Source organism: Vipera ursinii (assembly GCF_947247035.1).
Source record: "Vipera ursinii genome assembly, chromosome: 4".
In the NCBI taxonomy this organism is placed as follows: Eukaryota; Metazoa; Chordata; class Lepidosauria; order Squamata; family Viperidae; genus Vipera; species Vipera ursinii.
In genome coordinates, this window is record NC_139514.1 from 22,732,144 (window position 1) to 22,750,538 (window position 18,395).

The 18,395-nt window shown below is 34.9% G+C and overlaps 1 protein-coding gene across 10 annotated transcripts in view; it reads left to right on the forward strand.

Moving 5' to 3' along the window:
- Positions 1-18,395, forward strand: part of PAN3 (poly(A) specific ribonuclease subunit PAN3) — a 77,972-nt gene that overhangs the window by 39,745 nt on the left and 19,832 nt on the right. For all 10 annotated transcript variants that reach the window (XR_014492579.1, XR_014492580.1, XR_014492581.1 and 7 more), the window contains 7 exons: positions 3,670-3,820; positions 5,994-6,241; positions 7,528-7,632; positions 11,192-11,249; positions 13,012-13,173; positions 13,480-13,596; positions 13,692-13,793. Coding sequence is in view for 4 of the 10 variants with exons in the window: in XM_083363098.1 (XP_083219224.1) it covers positions 3,670-3,820; positions 5,994-6,241; positions 7,528-7,632; positions 11,192-11,249; positions 13,012-13,173; positions 13,480-13,596; positions 13,692-13,793 (943 nt within the window). In the remaining 6 variants the exon portion in view is untranslated. The remainder of the gene's footprint in view (positions 1-3,669; positions 3,821-5,993; positions 6,242-7,527; positions 7,633-11,191; positions 11,250-13,011; positions 13,174-13,479; positions 13,597-13,691; positions 13,794-18,395) is intronic.

The following is an 18,395-nucleotide window of genomic DNA, read 5'->3' on the forward strand; positions in this document are numbered from 1 at the left end:
CTTATCAAAGACTAAGGTGTACAGTGCATATTACGCAGATTGAAAGTTTATGGCATTGGAAGACAAGCCTGTCTCTCTTTATCCCATTTTTTATGAAAGTGTGCCATCCATTTTTTTATCATTCTTTTGATTTCTTTATATGGTAGAAAAGGGTGGCAAGTAAACTGAACCTAATTTAATATGTAATGAAACAAAAGAAGAGTTTTGAGAGTCATAAGAGAAGCAAAAGATGAAAAAGTTCTTCTTTTGTTGCCTTAATACTGCTGTGCCCTAAGAACAGAACAGAACAGAACAGAACAGAACAGAATAGAATAGAATAGAATAACAGAAGGGACTTCGTAAGTCATCTAGTCCAATCCCAATTCTGGAAAATGAGATGTAAAAATTACAGTGAAATCACTATGTGAATAACTTTTGTCAACCATCTTCTTTTATATTGATGAGGACTATATTATTATTATTATTATTATTATTTCATAAAACCAGGAAAATTTTATAAATGTGATGTAAGTTGGGTCTTGATTCAGCGGTTTGTGTGTTTCTATCATACAGTATTTTATAATATTTTCCATGTTTCATATTTGATCTGTTTTCATTTTAAATGATGGATTTTTATCTCTTTTACTTTGTACATATGTGTAGACAATTAGCAATTGTTTCCAAAATTTGTTGTATTTGAAAATAACAGTTGCTTGTGTCATGACACTTCATTAAAACTAAATATGATGGTTCCCAGTTTCCAATTTTTTGATAGGGAAACGTATCGTGCCATCTTGTTATGTCAAAGTGTCAGAAATGGAAAATATTGGATTTGGATCAGATTTCTATAAAAATGCTGTGTTTCTTGAGGAATAGATACAAAGACAATACACCTACAAAGGTAGATGATGCATGTAAAGATATAGAGTAGACTATTATTCTTGTAAAACTTGTATTAATTATTATATTTTATATTATATAATTTAATTATTCATTTATCAGTGAGATGCTGATAAAGCAACTCTAATGCTCAAGAAGTGGTTGTAATAACTGTTGCAACTTGTAAATTATGGCACAATAAGTGCTATAACATTTCTGATGTGACAAGATTTTTTTAAACATGAAGAAAAGTAAACAGCTATTAATTTGTATTTAATAGAAGGAACAGCAAAATTATTGTTTTTTTTTAAACTAAGGTCATACCAGGAACTCTGGGGGCAGTGATTTTTTTGTTTTGTTTTGTGTGTTTTTATTCGATCAGCTCTTAAGTCATAGTACTGTCAAAACACATTGCCTTTTGAGGTAGGCTGTAGGAAAAAGGGAGCAAAGGCTAGGATGAGTTTTGAGAGATAAGTAAACTTGTGATACTTTTGGGTGGCAGATAGTTTCTTTTTGGTTAGTGACTTCCAGCAAGTATATCTATGATCTTAAGAATGAGGTGTACATGTTAATTAAAGAGGTTCGGTATTTTTATCCATTATTTTAAATGTATAGGTTTTCAAATTGAGGATGGTTTTATTGGTTAGTAAGAGAATAGCTAAAGACACTTAATTTAAGGATGGTCCTGATAAAAAAATAACCCTAAGGCAATTAGGACAAAAGCTACATATCTTTTGACAGGTATCATATTTATTTCTTGCCCACCCCTATCTTCAGTGAAATCATTAGCTTTATTCACAAAGCCCCACAAAAATTCATGTATTGCAATTGCGGTATCACAAAATTTAAGAATATCCCAGTGATACAGACTCCTCCTCTCAAAGGCCTCCATTATTGTGACTTTTTCTGCACTTTATTAAATTATGTTACTTCTCAGCCATGTGGTGACTTTCTGGTTAATTTGTTATTTAAGTTTCCTTAAATATACATATACCGATTTTAATAGTAATAACAACTAGACCACCCATGACCTGTTGGCTCATCTTTTCAGACCTATTTCTTTACCTAAACAGAAGTAGAATGAGCAAGGATGGGCAAAAATGCCATGAGAGCAGGTGTGACTGCTGGCTTCCCCATTGACTTTCCTGGGGGAAAGCTGGCAAAGTGCAGTGAAAATGATGATCACTGACCATGGCAGCAGTAAAACAACACTGCCAGTCCTATGGGAGTCATGGGTTCCAGATTTTTGACACATAATCTTTAAGTTGGCTCATTTTTGAGGTACATTGATTGAAAAATTGTTGTCCTGTGATGCACAATTTTGCCAAGCTGAATGTTACAAATAGACAAACAGGAGTGTTTTAGTAGCATATAATAAATTAAAATGTCTTAAGAAAACTTTACAGGAGAATCTAAACTTAATGGTCCATTTGAGGAAGAAAGAACATCAAATCCAAATTTACATTCTTTATGTAATTTCTGTCACTTGCACTTGATTTTTTTGCATAAATTTTATATCATTTTCATAATTTCATAATTACATTGTGCAAATTTATGTCATTTGCAAAATTGTATTATTATGCAAATGATATAGATTAGCAAAATTTTAAAAAACAACAATTTGTCCACACTGCTTCAAAAATAGTAGACATTATACTTTGAAGGTAAAGTCCAAAATAAATTTTGTCCATTGTATCTGAAGCCTGCTGAATGAAGGGTCAGAATATTGATATTTTAGTATAATTTGATAATAGCCTGAAATGCACAATTATTTTTTTATGAAAAAAGGCAGGGGGAAATCTCATGTATTGAACCTGGATAAAAGAAGGCAAATGAGAAAGATAAATATTTAGTATTCTGCTATATGTTATTACACTTTAACATGATTATAATTCATTCTACCTTTTTAAATATGTTAATAGTTGTATTATTAAATATAGTATTTTAGCCAAGAAACTCATAACTGCATGCTGAACATGCTATAGCTATACAAAGAATGTTTGTTGAGCTATTCTGATTCGTCCAGCATTTGGTACTGAATTATATAACCACATCAAGATTCAAACTGGGTTTTACAGTGATTGATGTTGAAGGGGGAATATAATTGCTTGTTATTTAATTTATACTCTTGATTGCTATGTTCTATTATGTTAAGTTTTTATAGTTTATGTTGCTTTAAGTTTTACTACCTCTTTTATAGTTTATGTTACTTTAAGTTTTACTACCTCTCTTTATAGATCATCTATAAAATGTAATGTAACTGATCTTTTGACCATAAATCATATTATAATAACTAACTAAAATAAGCTTTTTGAAATAATTCTACAGTCTAGTTGTCTAAAATATCATCTGTTTATATAAACAGGCTACCATCCACATAATAGTAAAGCTGACAATTGTTCAAATATAATTGACCCATGTGTATTGCAGATTTGCAGATCTTAAATTATAAAGAGAGTTATATGGAGATCTGTATTTCAACAGGCTTCTTATGGTGAAAGAGATTCAGTTAGGACAAAAATGCCTACCTTATTTGAATGTTTTCTTCTTTTTCCTTCTCTTCTTTGTCACATAATATTACAAACCAAGAACAGTTTTGAAAAGTTATGGCTAGAGAACAATTATAGTAAAAGGGGAATAATATATAAAGTCCACATTAACTTCACTGGAATAATTTTAGTCTTTGGACCCTGGCATTAATGTCTACTGAAATTTGAAATAATAGATTTTGTAGTTTTAATTCCACTGAATTATTTAGTAGACAAGTATGTCTTCACATTTAACATATAATATATCCTGATTTTTAAACAGACGCCAAATCCCACTGCAAGTGAGTTTATTCCTAAAGGAGGATCAAACTCCCGACTTGGTAATATGTCACAGTCCAATATCTCTGCCTTCTCTCAAGCCTTGTTCTCTCATCCTTCCATGGGAAATCCTGCAAATCCTGGATTAGCTCCAGGTAAGTGTAGAGTAATTAATATACTTTTTATTATAATATAGCATGTAAGTTGCTAAGTAGTAGTAACTAATTTATCTTGTTGTGCCTTAGGAACTCATTGATACAATAAGTTTGGCTATGCATATTGTAACTTCATGTAATTCTAATCACTTTGCCACCTTATACAAGTTGCTTTGTTATAAGAGTAATTCTTAAAGGTTTCTTGTAATTATTTGGCTTTAGTAAGTTATGCATAGACTATTATTTATTTTTTCTGGGCACCAAAAAGACGTTATTAAATTTTCCTAAAGTAATGAAGGCTACTAAAGAGTGGCCAGGGATACAAACCTGAACAAAAGTATAGATATGGTTACAAAATAATACATGAGCAAAACAATGAAAAGTCAGGATTCTGGGATATTTGATTATAAAATCATTGATGTTCATATTGTTTTCTTTCTGACAGTAAATGCTCATCACTGTTCCTGACTTTTATATTAAAGTTAGAATAGCTTGAAATTTTTTTTTACACAACCAAAATTTCTATCAACTGTCCTTCCAAAATTTTGTAGATTTTATAACTAAAAATATAGGCGTTTGGAAGCTTCAAATGTTTGAATCAAGATTCTGATTCAAAATCTAAGTCGGGGTGTCAAACTGCCGGCCCACGGGCCGGACACATCACGAGGAAACAGCGCCCACCCCATTGCCGGCAATGGGGAAAAAGCTCCGATACGTTCACGTGACATCGTGAGTTTGACATGTCTGATCTAAGTTGTATGAAGATTTCAAATAATTCCAAAATAAATTACTGAACTGAGGTTTGAAACAAATCTTGTGATTAGTTCCTTCATCCTATATTGCCGTCAAAGGAGAGAGAGACTTTCTTTCCTTTGGTCAGGCCATTTATGCTTCTAATTAGCTGTCTTTTTATAAGATTGGACTTGAAATCACATGAGACCTACTGGGCTAAGACCCCTGTTCCTGTGTAGTTGTTCTAGGTAGATATCTATAGTTGTAGATAAACATAAACAATTTTTTGAAAATTGGTTTCAGCACCCAGCAGTATGCCAGCTGGGTGACTTTGAGCCAGCCATTCTTTTTCAGGCCAACACCTCAGAACAAGGATTGTTGTTGTAGGGAAAATAGGAACAGAAAGGATAGATAGATGGTTGGTTGGTTGGTTGGTTAGTTGTTTTTTTATGGATTTTTATGTTGTGGAATTTGTTATACATTGTCTGGAGTCACTATAAGTTGGGTGGTCATATAAAGGTGTTTAATAAATAACAGTTATGTATGATCATTGCCTTGAGTTACTATAAAATAATAAAAACAGGATAAAAAATCTAGGAGTCAGATGAATAACTAAATGTTGGTATTTGGAAAGGAGTTTATTTTAAAACAATATCATTTAAAGGGATTAGTTACAATGTTAGAGAGATCCAGGTTATGGCAATACTAAGCTATGGAAGCTTACAAATGGCCAGTCCCTGTCTTTAGCATTCTTCACTAATTCTTCTGCAGGATCAGAGGTTTTTTTAATGTCGTAGATACTATAGATAGAAACTGAATTTCATTCATAAAAATGATTGTTCTGCCAAGTTGTTTTCCTTAAAGACAATGCCTTATAATATTGAATACAAAACATCAGAGGTCAGTAAACTTATGGTAGTTTTTATTTGTTTAACTTTATTATATTTCCCACTTTTTCATATATCCTATAATAAAGACATTTCATTTTCTTATGGGTGCTATGGCGAATGAGAAAACTTACTCATGACAGAATGATCCACTTCAGACAATGCTGGAATGTTCTGTTCTTCCTCCAGACTATATCAAATCTGGTTATTTTCATTTTGGAGGAAATTTTATATGATCTGGAGGAAGGAGTTGTCTGCAATGGAATGTTCCTAAATTGGCGAGTTTTGCACATCACTAGATTTATTGTAAGGCTGAGGCACTGATCTCAATATGCAACCTTGAAGGTATGTCCATCAGCATACATGATATATGTTAACAATTTTATTTGAATACTGAATATAGGTTGAGATTTGAGACATTTTCATTTATCTTGTTCCAAAGTTCTTTTTTTCTGATCTGTAAGAGAATTCATAATTTTTCAAGTTTTAGAGTTCATGTTGGAACATGTTCCTGGTTTACCAGCAAGTCTTTTTTCCCTTTTTATTTGCACAAGGAATGTCACTGTCAGCAGGATCTTCACCCCTTCATTCTCCTAAAATCACTCCTCACACATCTCCTGCTCCTAGACGAAGAAGTCATACACCAAACCCAGCAAATTATATGGTGCCCACTAGTGCCTCTACACCAGTTACTAATGCTGTCTCACAGCCCCCCACAACTGGCCATGTGATTCAGAAAGAAACTGTGGGTGGAACAACCTATTTCTATACTGACACAACTCCAGCACCTCTAACTGGAATGGTAAGGTGTAGCTTCAGTTGTGAGGATACTTGTCCGCAAAAAATTGTTTACTGTTTTTTCAGTATTTATTTGCTAATAAACGTCCCTTCTTCATATTTAAATTATCTCTTCTCTTCTTCATATTTTATAAAGGAGGTATTACATGTACTTAGATATGATAAACTCTGTTTGCTTTGAATTAATTCTTGGCACGGTAAGCCATTGTTATCATAGTAAACAGTTATTATAGCTTCTTCCAAAAATAGCCTTTTATCTTTTTGCATAGGCTATAATTTTTGTACAGTTCTTTCCCCCAAGAACAGATGGGAAGAAGCTATAGCTCAGTGGCAAAGCTCTGGTGTCAAGGGATAAGGTATCTTAGTGAAATTTTTAAGAGCTGTTGCCAATTGGAACAGATGTTAGTAGCTAGATGTCATCAAAGTGAATGGAAAGTATTTCTGTATTTTCATTAGAAATCCTCTTAAGTGAAATTTTAACAGGGAAGTAAGCTGTTTATTTTTTTTAAATACAGGGCCACCTGATGCCTCAGGTTTGCCTAGAAGACGTTTATATGTTAAGCATAGCTGGCTTCTTAAAGAACTTGATTTGTTGTCTGGAATGAGAGGATTTGTCCAAAACAGAATTGGAAAAGCTGCTAACAACAAAATGTTATGAAGTGTTAAGTGATTAATAAAGATCCTTCTATGAGAAAATTTGACGCTTACCTGAACTGGAAATAGAGAACCTTTAGTTAATTAATCCCTTTATCATATATATATATAAAAACCTCTCTAGCAAGAGATTCACTTTACAGTATAAAATACAAGTGGAATCAACATTTTAATTAAAATTATGTTGCAAAAGGTATGAGTTTTAATTTTTTAAAAAAAAATAACTATTTTTTCCAAATAATAGAGCAAAAAACTAAGCAAATCTGAGATATGTTAATAAGAAAAAAGAGATTTGGAGTCTGAAATAATCAAGTTAATTTAGACAAAGTATAGTGAATGAATGGTATGTTAGAACCCTTTGTGGAATGGATGTTGCTAGAATTAGCTATTCAGTATAAGTTCAAGCCTATAAAAGACTGTATGGTATCTAAGAAGCACGTGTGTAAGGATGAAGGTTCATTCTCCAAGCTTGTGGGTCGGTTTCCGAACATTTCATTACTAGGCTTGGTAACATCTTCAGCGGTGTTCTTAGCTCATGGGTTTAAGGTGCTTCCTTGAATGTATTAAGAAGGTTTTTAAGGTCTATTAATTTTTCAACTTCTGAAAGTTGTCTGTTTCCTAATTGACTTTCAATAGGTATTCCCAAATTATCATATTTACCCTCCAACCGCACCTCATGTTGCTTATATGCAACCAAAAGCTAATGCACCTTCCTTCTTCATGGCTGATGAACTCAGACAGGTAAATTCTTTTTAAAATATAAAAATAAGTAATAGATTTTATTCCTAAATGTCTGCACAATTTTTCCTTTAAAATTTTGTAAAAAGCTGTATTCAGCAATTATAAAACTAAATACTGCATTGTGGGAAGTGTAGTACACTCACAAGTACACTATTTGAACTGGAGGTGCTGTATGAGAACTAATAGCGGCTTGCATATTTATTTAATCTTAATACTGGGCTTTGGCAAGGTTTCATATTCATATTTTTATTTATTTATTTTTATTTATTTTAATTCCATTTATATCCCGCCCTTCTCCAAAGACTCAGGGCTGCTTACAAGCTTAACAGTCCTTTTTATGGAAAACTTCATAATGAGAAAGTCTATGAGTATGTCAAATGTAAGCATCCTGTGAAAATATTACTCAAGACTTAAAGATTTGGATTTTGCAGGTGAAATTGCACTTCTGGCAGAAATGTTCATAGGACATGATTGGCAATTTGAAAATAGAGGTTGGTAAAATCACCCTGGGGATAAATAAGAACTGTGTGAAAGTCATGCAATTTGGAAATCTCCAAGGGAGCATGTAGTTGGTTGTTGGACAGAAACCCATTTAGGAATTACAGAAATTCGCCAATCAGGGAAGTTGCACTGTGAAATGACGGAGACACTGAGAAGCAACATTAATCATGAAGAAAAACATAGCCAATGTTGCAAACTCTGCATCCAGTTTGGTCTAAATAATGTCTTAGTAGCAATATATGCAAGCAAAACTTGGAAAAATCATGCATGTGATAGCAAAAAAGCTCTACCTGTATTGCTCATGAAAAATCTTCGTTGTCAGTTACCAAAATCTTCCTTCTAATAATGAGATTTTAGGAAAAGTCTCTTTCATATAACAAGACATTGTGAGGGATTGCAAGTTATATTTTGGTGGACATTTTGTATCTGCTGGATACCTGTTACCCAAGGACTGCCATTTGTTGGATACCACCTGGAGGAAAGAAGAAGCGAGACAGATCCATTAAAATTGGCTAAAAAATTTTTATTTAAAGAGAACTTGATAAACACTGGACTCACATGCGAAGAAACAGAAACCATTAAAACTGACTAAAATTGTTGCAGGAACTTGTTACCCAGTGTACAGAAAAGTATAGGAGGATCTAATTCTAAATTCCCAGACAGGATTTAGTTACTCCCATGGAATGACAGCATAAATAAAATACAAGCAAGTTATCATACAGAATAATGTAAACCTATATAGGATTGTAGTGTTGGTCATTAATTCTCAAACAATGAGTATTCAGTAAGAGTCACTTAGGTGAAATGAGTGGTACAAAAATTTTATAAAATACAGGCAATCCTCTACTTATCAACCATAGTTGGGCCCAAAATTTAAGTTGCTTAGTGCAGGGGTCCCCAGCCCCTGGTCCGTGGACCGACACTAGGCAGTGGCATGCTAGAAACTGGTCTGCGGGATGCAGGCTGTACATGAAACCACGCCCCCTCCGGTCCACAGAAAAACCTCTCCACGGAACGAGCTCCTGCTGCTCAAAAGGTTGGGGATCTCTGGCTTAATGGGACATTTGTCAAGTGGGTTTTGCCCCGTTTTACTATCTTTTTTGTCACAGTTGTTAAGTGAATCACTGCAGTTGTTAAGTTAGTAACATGGTTGTTAGTTGAATCTGGTTTTCCCATTAACTTAGCTTGTCAGAAGGTCACAAAAGGTGTTTACATGACCCCGGGACACTGCAACCTTCATAATAAATATGAACCACTTGCCAAACACCCAAATTTTGATCGGGTGACTATGGGGATGCTGCAGTGGTTGTAAGTGTGAAAAGTGGTCATAAGTCACTGTTTTCAGTGCCATTGAACTTTGAACGGTCACTAAATGAACTGTTGTTAAGTCAAGGACTACCTATACTTGTCAAGGTTTTAGTCTCCAGTACCTTTGTATGGCTACCAATATATCTGACAAAGTAACTGTACATATCTGATTGTAGTATCAGCTATAACCACTGTCAAATTAAGCAGTGCATCTCTCTTCCATTGCCTGTCTTCTGCTATGATATGCCACCTTTATCTTGAGATAGTCGATTATTAGAAAACAAACCTAATTTAGCTAACGTATATTCCTTGAAGGGACGCGGTGGTTCAGTGGGTTAGGACGCTGAGCTTGTCGATCGGAAGGTCGGCAGTTTGGCGGGTCGAATCCCGAGTGCCGCGTAACAGAGTGAGTGCCTGTTACTCGTCCCAGCTTCTGCCAACCTAGCAGTTCGAAAGCACGTAAAAACGCAAGTAGAAAAATAGGGACCACTCCGGTGGGAAGGTAACAGCGTTCCGTGCGCCTTTGGCGTCTAGTCATGCCGGCCACATGACCACGGAGACGTCCTCGGACAAGCGCTGGCTCTTCGGCTTTGAAACGGAGATGAGCACCGGCCCCTAGAGTTGGAAACGACTAGCACGCATGTGCGGGGGAACCTTTACCTTTACCTTTATATTCCTTGAAGGTTGTATAAAGAATCTTGAGGTCTGCATTTAGTTCATAGGCCAACGTTTATGTAACAATATAATACTGTAGAAAAGAAGCTGATCGTGCCTCAAAGTTGTGGTGTAATTGTAGGAAAGCAAACCATAACTCTACTAGAAAGTTTGAGCAAGCGAGTTGATAGGAAGATAAGATATAAGATACTTCTTTTGAATATCATGTTTAATAAATGTAATGTGTGGAGGTTGATAAGTGATTTTTTTGCTAGAAAGAATTGTAAAAAAGTATTTATTTGTAAGGCTGTGCAACTGCATGCGTTTCTGGAATTTCATGATGCCCTCTATAGTTGTGAGAAAAAGTGTCATTTGGCTTAAATAGTTGCAGGTAGATGTTACATGATCACCCTCACATGATTTGAAGCACTTTTTCATTTTTAAGTCAGAAGCTATGTCATGGTTATTTGAGGTCAAGTGCAGGTTTGTAAATATATCTGGAAAAATTACTAGAATGTTTTTTACTTATAAAAATGAAGCAGTAGCCTCTTCTCCATAATCTATTTCCTTACATAGATGCAAACATATCCTTGTGATGATCTGGACTGAATTAAATAGAGGACTGGTCTAATGCCCATGCTATGTTTAAATGTGAATCTTCAGCATTGAGAAGACTAAAACGATTGCTTGAGAATAGTGAGAGACAGCTAAAAAATGCTAGGGCAAAATGCTACTATTAAAGCGCAGTGTGAAAAATCTGGGATGGAAGACCATTTTAATTGTAAGAATTACTTCCTTTAATTGTAAGACATACTTGCTGAAAAGCAATGTAGAAGTTTCTTGGTAGGACTAAGTAGACTCAGTTCTTAAACCAGAAGAATTACTTGGCTATTGGATATATCCAACAATCATATTCAAAAATTCATAGTTCTCAAAGAAGTTTACTTTAGGTAAGCTTTCGATTTTGGTAAAGCAGCCAGACCAAATAAAACAAAAAAATGCATCAGTTTATGTTTTATAGTTTAACCCAACTCCATTTAAAAACAACATAAATGTTACACTTTATCTGTAAGAGTATAAAATGTTTCGCTTATAGGAGCTGATCAACAGACACTTAATTACAATGGCTCAGATAGATCAAGCGGACATGCCTGGTAAGTAATTAAAGATCCTGAATTTTTACTTGTATTGGTGAAGTGCATTTATGCTTGCTTTCAGCTTCATAACTCTACTAAATTATACACACACACACGTACACATACACATACTATATATTATATAATACTACATTAGAGTACAGTGTACTCTAACTAGCAATAAAGCAGGGATGACAGTCTTTTTTATGACATTTAACACTTTAGGAGCAGAGCTGCAATGATGTAGATACACTATATGTGAGCTGGAGTAGGTGTTGAGGGGACTTCATGATTCTGGGATATGGCTTTTTTAGAGTGTGCACTATAGCTTGTCTGTTTTTCACCTTAAAAACAAAAAAAAAATGATATCATTGACAGAATTGGCACCAAAAGCCACAGGTTGCCCATTGCTGTGTTAAAAAGTTCCATTTTTGCATGCAGTGTGTTAACTGCCTGACTTGAACCCTTGTGGAGTGCAGAAAATGCTTCAAATCATGCAGATACAGGGACTGTATAGTTATGTGGCCGCTGCTGGGTCTTTTTGAATTTAAAGAACAGGACAGCACCGTTGCCATTATCTAGAAAGGGACAGGGGATGGAGTAAGGCAGGAGACTGTAGAAAGAATGGAATGGAATGGAATGGAATGGAATAGAATAGAATAGAATAGAATAGAATAGAATAGAATAGAATAGAATAGAATAGAATAGAATAGAATAGAATAGAATAGAATAGAATAGAATAGAATAGAATAGAATAGAATAATAACTTTATTGTCACTTTGAATGTGACATTACATACATTAAAATGAAATTTCATTGCATTCAGCTCTCAAAGGGTCACCACCTCCGAGATACACTACATAAATATGACAAAAATTAAATAAATAAATACAGAATTATGCATATACCGATATAATAATATATGACACAGAGAAACAACAATCTAGTTCGGGTTATTTATGTACACATGCGCATTACAAGAAAAACAAATCTTGCGAGTTTACCAGACGGATGGCATAGGGCACAAAGCTATTATATTTGTCATTATTATTTCCTGCTAGAAATACTTCGAAACATCCTTCCAGAGGGGAGCAACAGAAACAAACCATAGAGTGGGTGTGTGGGGTCTCTAACAATGCTTTGAGCTCTAAGCACATAGCACTTATAAGAGTGAGGTTTCTGTTCTGGTTAAATACATTAGTGTTCTGCAAGTCATTAATCTGACTAGCTCAAGGTTGACTTGATCTTCCATCATTCCAAGATTGGAAAATGAGGACCCAGATTTTTGGGGGCAATATGCTAACTCTGTAAATTGCTTAGAGAGGGTTCTAAAGCACTGTGAAGTGGTACATAAATCTAAGCGCTATTGCTATTGCTGTTAAGCAAGGTAATTTAAGCTTATTTTAAGTTTTCACAAATATTCTGTCCTAAAATTTTATTTTATACAACCCTGATGATTTTTTGGCTATTTTTCTTTCCCTTTTAGATTATGGTTAACAATGATCACATATATCTTTTTTGCCTCTATTTAAAATAGCTAATCATGATCATAGTATTTGCAGTAGGACATTGTTCTTTATATTTGACTTCTTCCTAAAACAGATGTCTTTATTATAAACCGAGTGTATATGATTTGCATCAAACTGTCATTTTAAACTTCTAACTTTGCTACAGTCCTCTAAAAAAGTGTGTGTATCTAATTGATCTTCTCTGTGCCTGTAATAACTGTTTTCTTAATAACTTTAAGTAGTGTCTAATGTATTTCTGTAAACTGGTTTAGCTGTCCCAACAGAAGTTGACAGCTACCACAGCCTTTTCCCTTTAGAACCACTGCCACCACCCAATCGGATACAGAAAACAAGCAACTTTGGGTACATAACATCATGCTACAAAGCTGTAAATAGCAAAGATGATCTGCCATATTGCCTTCGGAGGATACATGGTGAGGGAAATCCTAAGTTGTCATCTTTTAAAATTTCAATGGTACGGATAATTAAACCTAAAACGTTTGTGCATTTCTATGTATAAATCACCAATTGGATATCAAATTGAATCATTCCTTTAAAATTCCTTTAAATAAGGAATAGGAATTTGGCCCTAATGACAATCCATAGAATAGGATATGAAGAAATAAATATGTTTTGTTTTGGTGTGTCTGTTGGTGGCAGCTCAGATTTTGGAACAGATGTGAACGGTCCATTGGAAGTTAATGCTTGGTATGTGAAAAGGGTTTTATTTCTTTCCTCAGGTTTTCGTCTTGTTAATACAAAATGCATGGTATTAGTTGACATGTGGAAAAAAATCCAGCATTCAAATATTATAACATTGCGAGAAGTATTCACCACTAAAGCATTTGGAGAGCATTGTAAGTTTCTCATTTTAATATGTTGGCCAGTTATATCAAAGAGCATGATGCATCAGATGCCTACCTAACTCTCCCCTTGGTCTCTCTTTGAAAAGCTCTTGTGTTTGCATATGATTTCCATGCTGGAGGAGAGACTATGATGAGCAGGCATTTCAATGATCCTAGTGCTGATGCCTACTTCACAAAACGGAAGTGGGGTAAGGCAAATATATAAATATATATATATGTTGTAGCACAAAAATATTATAAAATTGTTATTGGAGTTTTAGTAAAGCATTTCATTGTACATATTTTAAAAAATCAGGAATACAGAACTTTTGGTATTGATCCATTTGTTGTTTTGAGGGCATATTGTCAGTTCTTTTACAAAATGGTTTCATTTTGTTCCATCACAAAATGTCTTCTGTGGTGGGCAGCCAATAAATTTTATAAGTAAATAAAATTTATAAACAAACAAACATTGGAATAATTGGAAGAAAAAAGAGCTAGATACTTTCTAAAGATTCCAGGATGCTCTTTAGCCTCTCAGATTATTTTCTGAACAGAGAATTGCACCATAGTTATTTCCCATGATTTTTTTCTAATGTATGTGGGAGGCCCACAATACTTCTTGGAAATAAATATTATGCAAGAAATGAATGCGTCACTTTACAACCTGCCACAGCCTCATTTTATTTTTTAATTAAAAATTTAAAAAAATCAGGTGCTCCAAGAGACCTTACAAATACCAAAGAATAGGACCCAGATTGTTGGGGGCAATAAGCTGACTTTGTAATAATGCCGCTTGGGGGGGGGGCGAAAGCCCTAATAAGCAGGCATATACATAGAATGAAGGCTACTGCTAAGCTTGTAAGCCGCCCTGAGTCTTCGGAGAAGGGCGGGATGTAAATAGAATGAAAATAAAATAAATAAAAATATGTTCTTAATACATATGGAGTTTTAAGACAATTAGATCCTTGAGATACTCCAAAGGCACCACTTTAAAGGTGTTATAACTAAATAAAATTTAATCCATTACAAAGCAAGCATTTCTGGAAGACCAGTTTGGACTAAACTAAGGAACAGTTAGTCCAAACTGATCTTCCAGAAATGCTTGCTTTGTAATGGAATGAACATTATTTTTATTAAGGACTAAAAACAAATTATTATATTGTTGTATCTAAAATCTTTTGAATTCCTCTTATTCCTTTAGCATGCATAATCTTGGTCCTTCTGTTTTTTTTCCTATTTATCTAAATTCTACAGTGCAATAAGATTAAATTTTTATTTAGTTATGACACTTGTAAAGTAATTTTTTTCAAACAAAATTTCCATATAAATTAACTAGAAATAAATTGGTATATTTCATGCTATATGGTGGCACAATTTATTTTAGTGTATATGAGGTAGAACATTTGAGAGGCAGAAAAATGTTTAGAATAGCTGTGTTCTTGGTGGCAATTTGATAGAACTTATAATAGAATACAAATTTTTAAAAGATACAGGAATACTTGTGGAACTAAGGGAGAAGGTTATTACTTGAAAATATGGGAAGAAAAATCATTTGTTTAAGTGCTTCATTTTATATTTTGCAGTTTTAGGCTGTATTTATAATTTCAAGAGGAGTCTGCTCAGTGAACTAATAATTCAAGACATTTTTTTGTTAATTTGCTTTGGCAGTTGAAAGAACAGAACTGTGGTTACATAGCTGTTTTCATGTATCAAATTCTGCTGTCACACTGTGGTTAGTCTTTTTTTTTTTTTACTTTGCCATGTCACTTGGTAACACATTTCAGAATTTTATGGTTGAGGATGTGGTATAGAGTTTTCTTTTGACGGATACTCAAGACATGTCACATTGAATTTATTTCTGAACCGAACACCTGTGAGCTATTCGATTACTTTCTAGCTGATCACTAAACAAGTTCCAATTTATCCCATTCTACCTGAAGACTGTGCTTGGGTTGAACTTAATTAAAAATTTTAGTGGTCTTTTTAACAAAAGGCAATTTGGCTTGTTTGCATTAAAAGGCTTGACTTATTTAAGTGGCATTGAAGCATTAAAAAGGAAAGTACTTTTTCAACTGATTATAGCTGAACACATGCATGCAGTTTTCTTGATACAATATAAATATGATTTGCCAATAACTTTTTCTTGGCTTTTTTTTTTACCTGACTTTTCTCTCTAGCCCAGTGATCCCCAACTTTTGCAGCTTGGTGGCTCGGCTGGGCAGGGAGAAGGGAACTGGGCCAGTGCGTGCATGTATGCAATCCTTGCACAAATGGCGGTCCAGCCTGAAGCGCACACTCACACAGCCCTTGCATGAGTGGCACAAGTGGCGGGCTGGCACGCACGCACACACAGCTGTTCGTGGAAGTTGAGTTGCGTGCACACTGCAGCCAGCTACTCAGGTGGCCCAATTCCAAGTAGGCCACAGTCTGGTAGTGGGCCGCGGCCCAAGGGTTGGGGACCCCTGCTGTAGCCTACAGCTCTGAAGGTATTCTGTCTCACCTCCAAATAAATAATTTGTTTCATTATCTGATATTATTTACTATTGAAGTTAGGGTGGAGAAATGTTTTAAATTAAAATCATTTATCAAAATGTAAAAGCTTGATTCTTCCCCCCCCCCAAATTTATCCTGCTTGTGTTTTAAAACATAATATAACAACAACATAAAATAAAAGTACAGGTAGTCCTCGACTTACAACAGTTTGTTTAGTGACTGTTGAAAGTTAGAATGGCACTGAAAAATGTGACTTATGACCGTTTTTCACAGTTATAACCTTTGCAGCATCCTCATGATCATGTGATCAAAATTTAGACGCTTGGCGATTGGTTCATATTTATGACTGTTGCTATGTCCCAGGGTCATGATTACCTTTTGCAACCTTCTGGCAAGCAAAGTCAATGGAGAAACCAGATTGATTAACAACCGGGTTACTAACTTATCAACTGCAATGATTCACTTAATAAATGTGGCAAGAAAGGTCTTAAAATGGGACAAAACTCACTTAACAAATGTCTCACTTAAGAACAGAAATTTTGGGCTCAATTGTGGTCGTAAGTCGAGGACTATCTGTACAACATGCATGTATTTTCATGCAAAATCATGAAAATAAAACCAAACACAAAGTTAAGACTGCTAATGCACTATCTTTCCTTAGCAACATAATCAGCATTCACATACAATGAACATCCCTTGAACATGTCAGTCCTTATTGCTTAGTGCAGGAAGTAGCATGTATTTCACAAGAGCAAGTCCCTATCTCTGGGTGGAGTGGGGAAGAGGAAGAGAAAGAAGCAGACAAATAAAACATTTATTATGTTTCTGAAAAAGCAAAACATTTTATGAATAATAATAATAATAATAATAATAATAATAATAATAATAAAGAAAAAAGTTGGAAGGGATCTTGGAGGTCATCTAGTCCAACCCCCTGCTCAGGCAGGACACCCTATACCACTTCAGACAAATGGCTGTCCAGTCTCTTCTTAAAAACTTCCAAAGTTGGAGCATTCACAGCTTCTGGAGTTAGGTTGTTCCACTGATTAATTGTTCTAACTGTCAGGAAATTTCTCCTTAGTTCTAGGTTGCTTTTTACTTTGATTAGTTTCCATCTGTTGCATCTTGTCCTGCCTTCCTCTTCTTTCTGGCAACCCCTGAGATATTGGAACACTGCTATCATGTCACCCCTCGTCCTTCTCTTCATTAAACTAGACATACCCAATTCCAGCAACCGTTCTTTTTATGTTTTAACCTCCAGTCCCCTAATTATCTTTGCTGCTATTCTCTGCACTCTTTCTAGAGTCTCAACATCTTTTTTACATTGTGGTGACTGAAACTGGATGCAGTATTCCAAGTGTGGCTTTACCAAGGCATTGTAAAGTGGTATTAACACTTCACATGATCTTGATTCTATCCCTCTATTAATGCAGCCTAGCATTGTGTTGGCTTTTTTGGCAGCTGCAGCACACTGCTGGCTCATATTTAAGTGATTGTCCACTAGGATTCCAAAATCCTTTTCACAGTTACTACTATTGAGCAAGGTACCACCTATACTATACCTGTGCATTGAATTTCGTTTTGTTGGATAGCACCCAGTGTTCCAGTCTGTCCAGATCCTCCTGTATCTTAAGCCTATTTTCTGGAATGCTGGCTATTCCTGCCAGCTTGGTGTCATCTGCAAATATGATGAGTTCCGCATCTATCCCCTCATCCAAATCATTGATGAAGGTGTTGAAGAGCACTGGGCCCAGAACAGAGCCCTGGGGCACCCCACTACACACTTTCCTCTATGTAGATGCAGTTCCATTGAGGACCACATGCTGAGAATGGCCGGTTAGCCAGCTACGAATCCATCTGGTGGTGATGCTATCCAACCCACATTTTTCTATCTTATCAAGTAGTAGATTGTGGTCTACTTTATCAAATGCCTTACTGAGGTCCAAGTAAATTATATCCACAGGATTCCTCTGGTCCACTAATGTCACCTGGTGACAAAGCATGCAATAAGATTTGTCTGGCATGATTGTTTTTGACAAACCCATGTTGATTTTTGGTAATGACTTTGTTTGCCTCTAGGTGTTCTCTGATTTGTTGCTTGATTATCTTTTATACCATGTACTTTTATTTCACAATACTAATTACATTTAGCTTTGCCTGAGTAAATTGCAGAGTAAGGGAAGCAAGCATTCCCTCATTTGTACAAAAAAATGTATAAAGTTTTTTAAAATTGCTAGTATTTTATTTTTTGACATAAAATAAACATCTCTTATTCAGGAAATGCTTCTGAACCTACCTCAGACGTGTACTTGAAC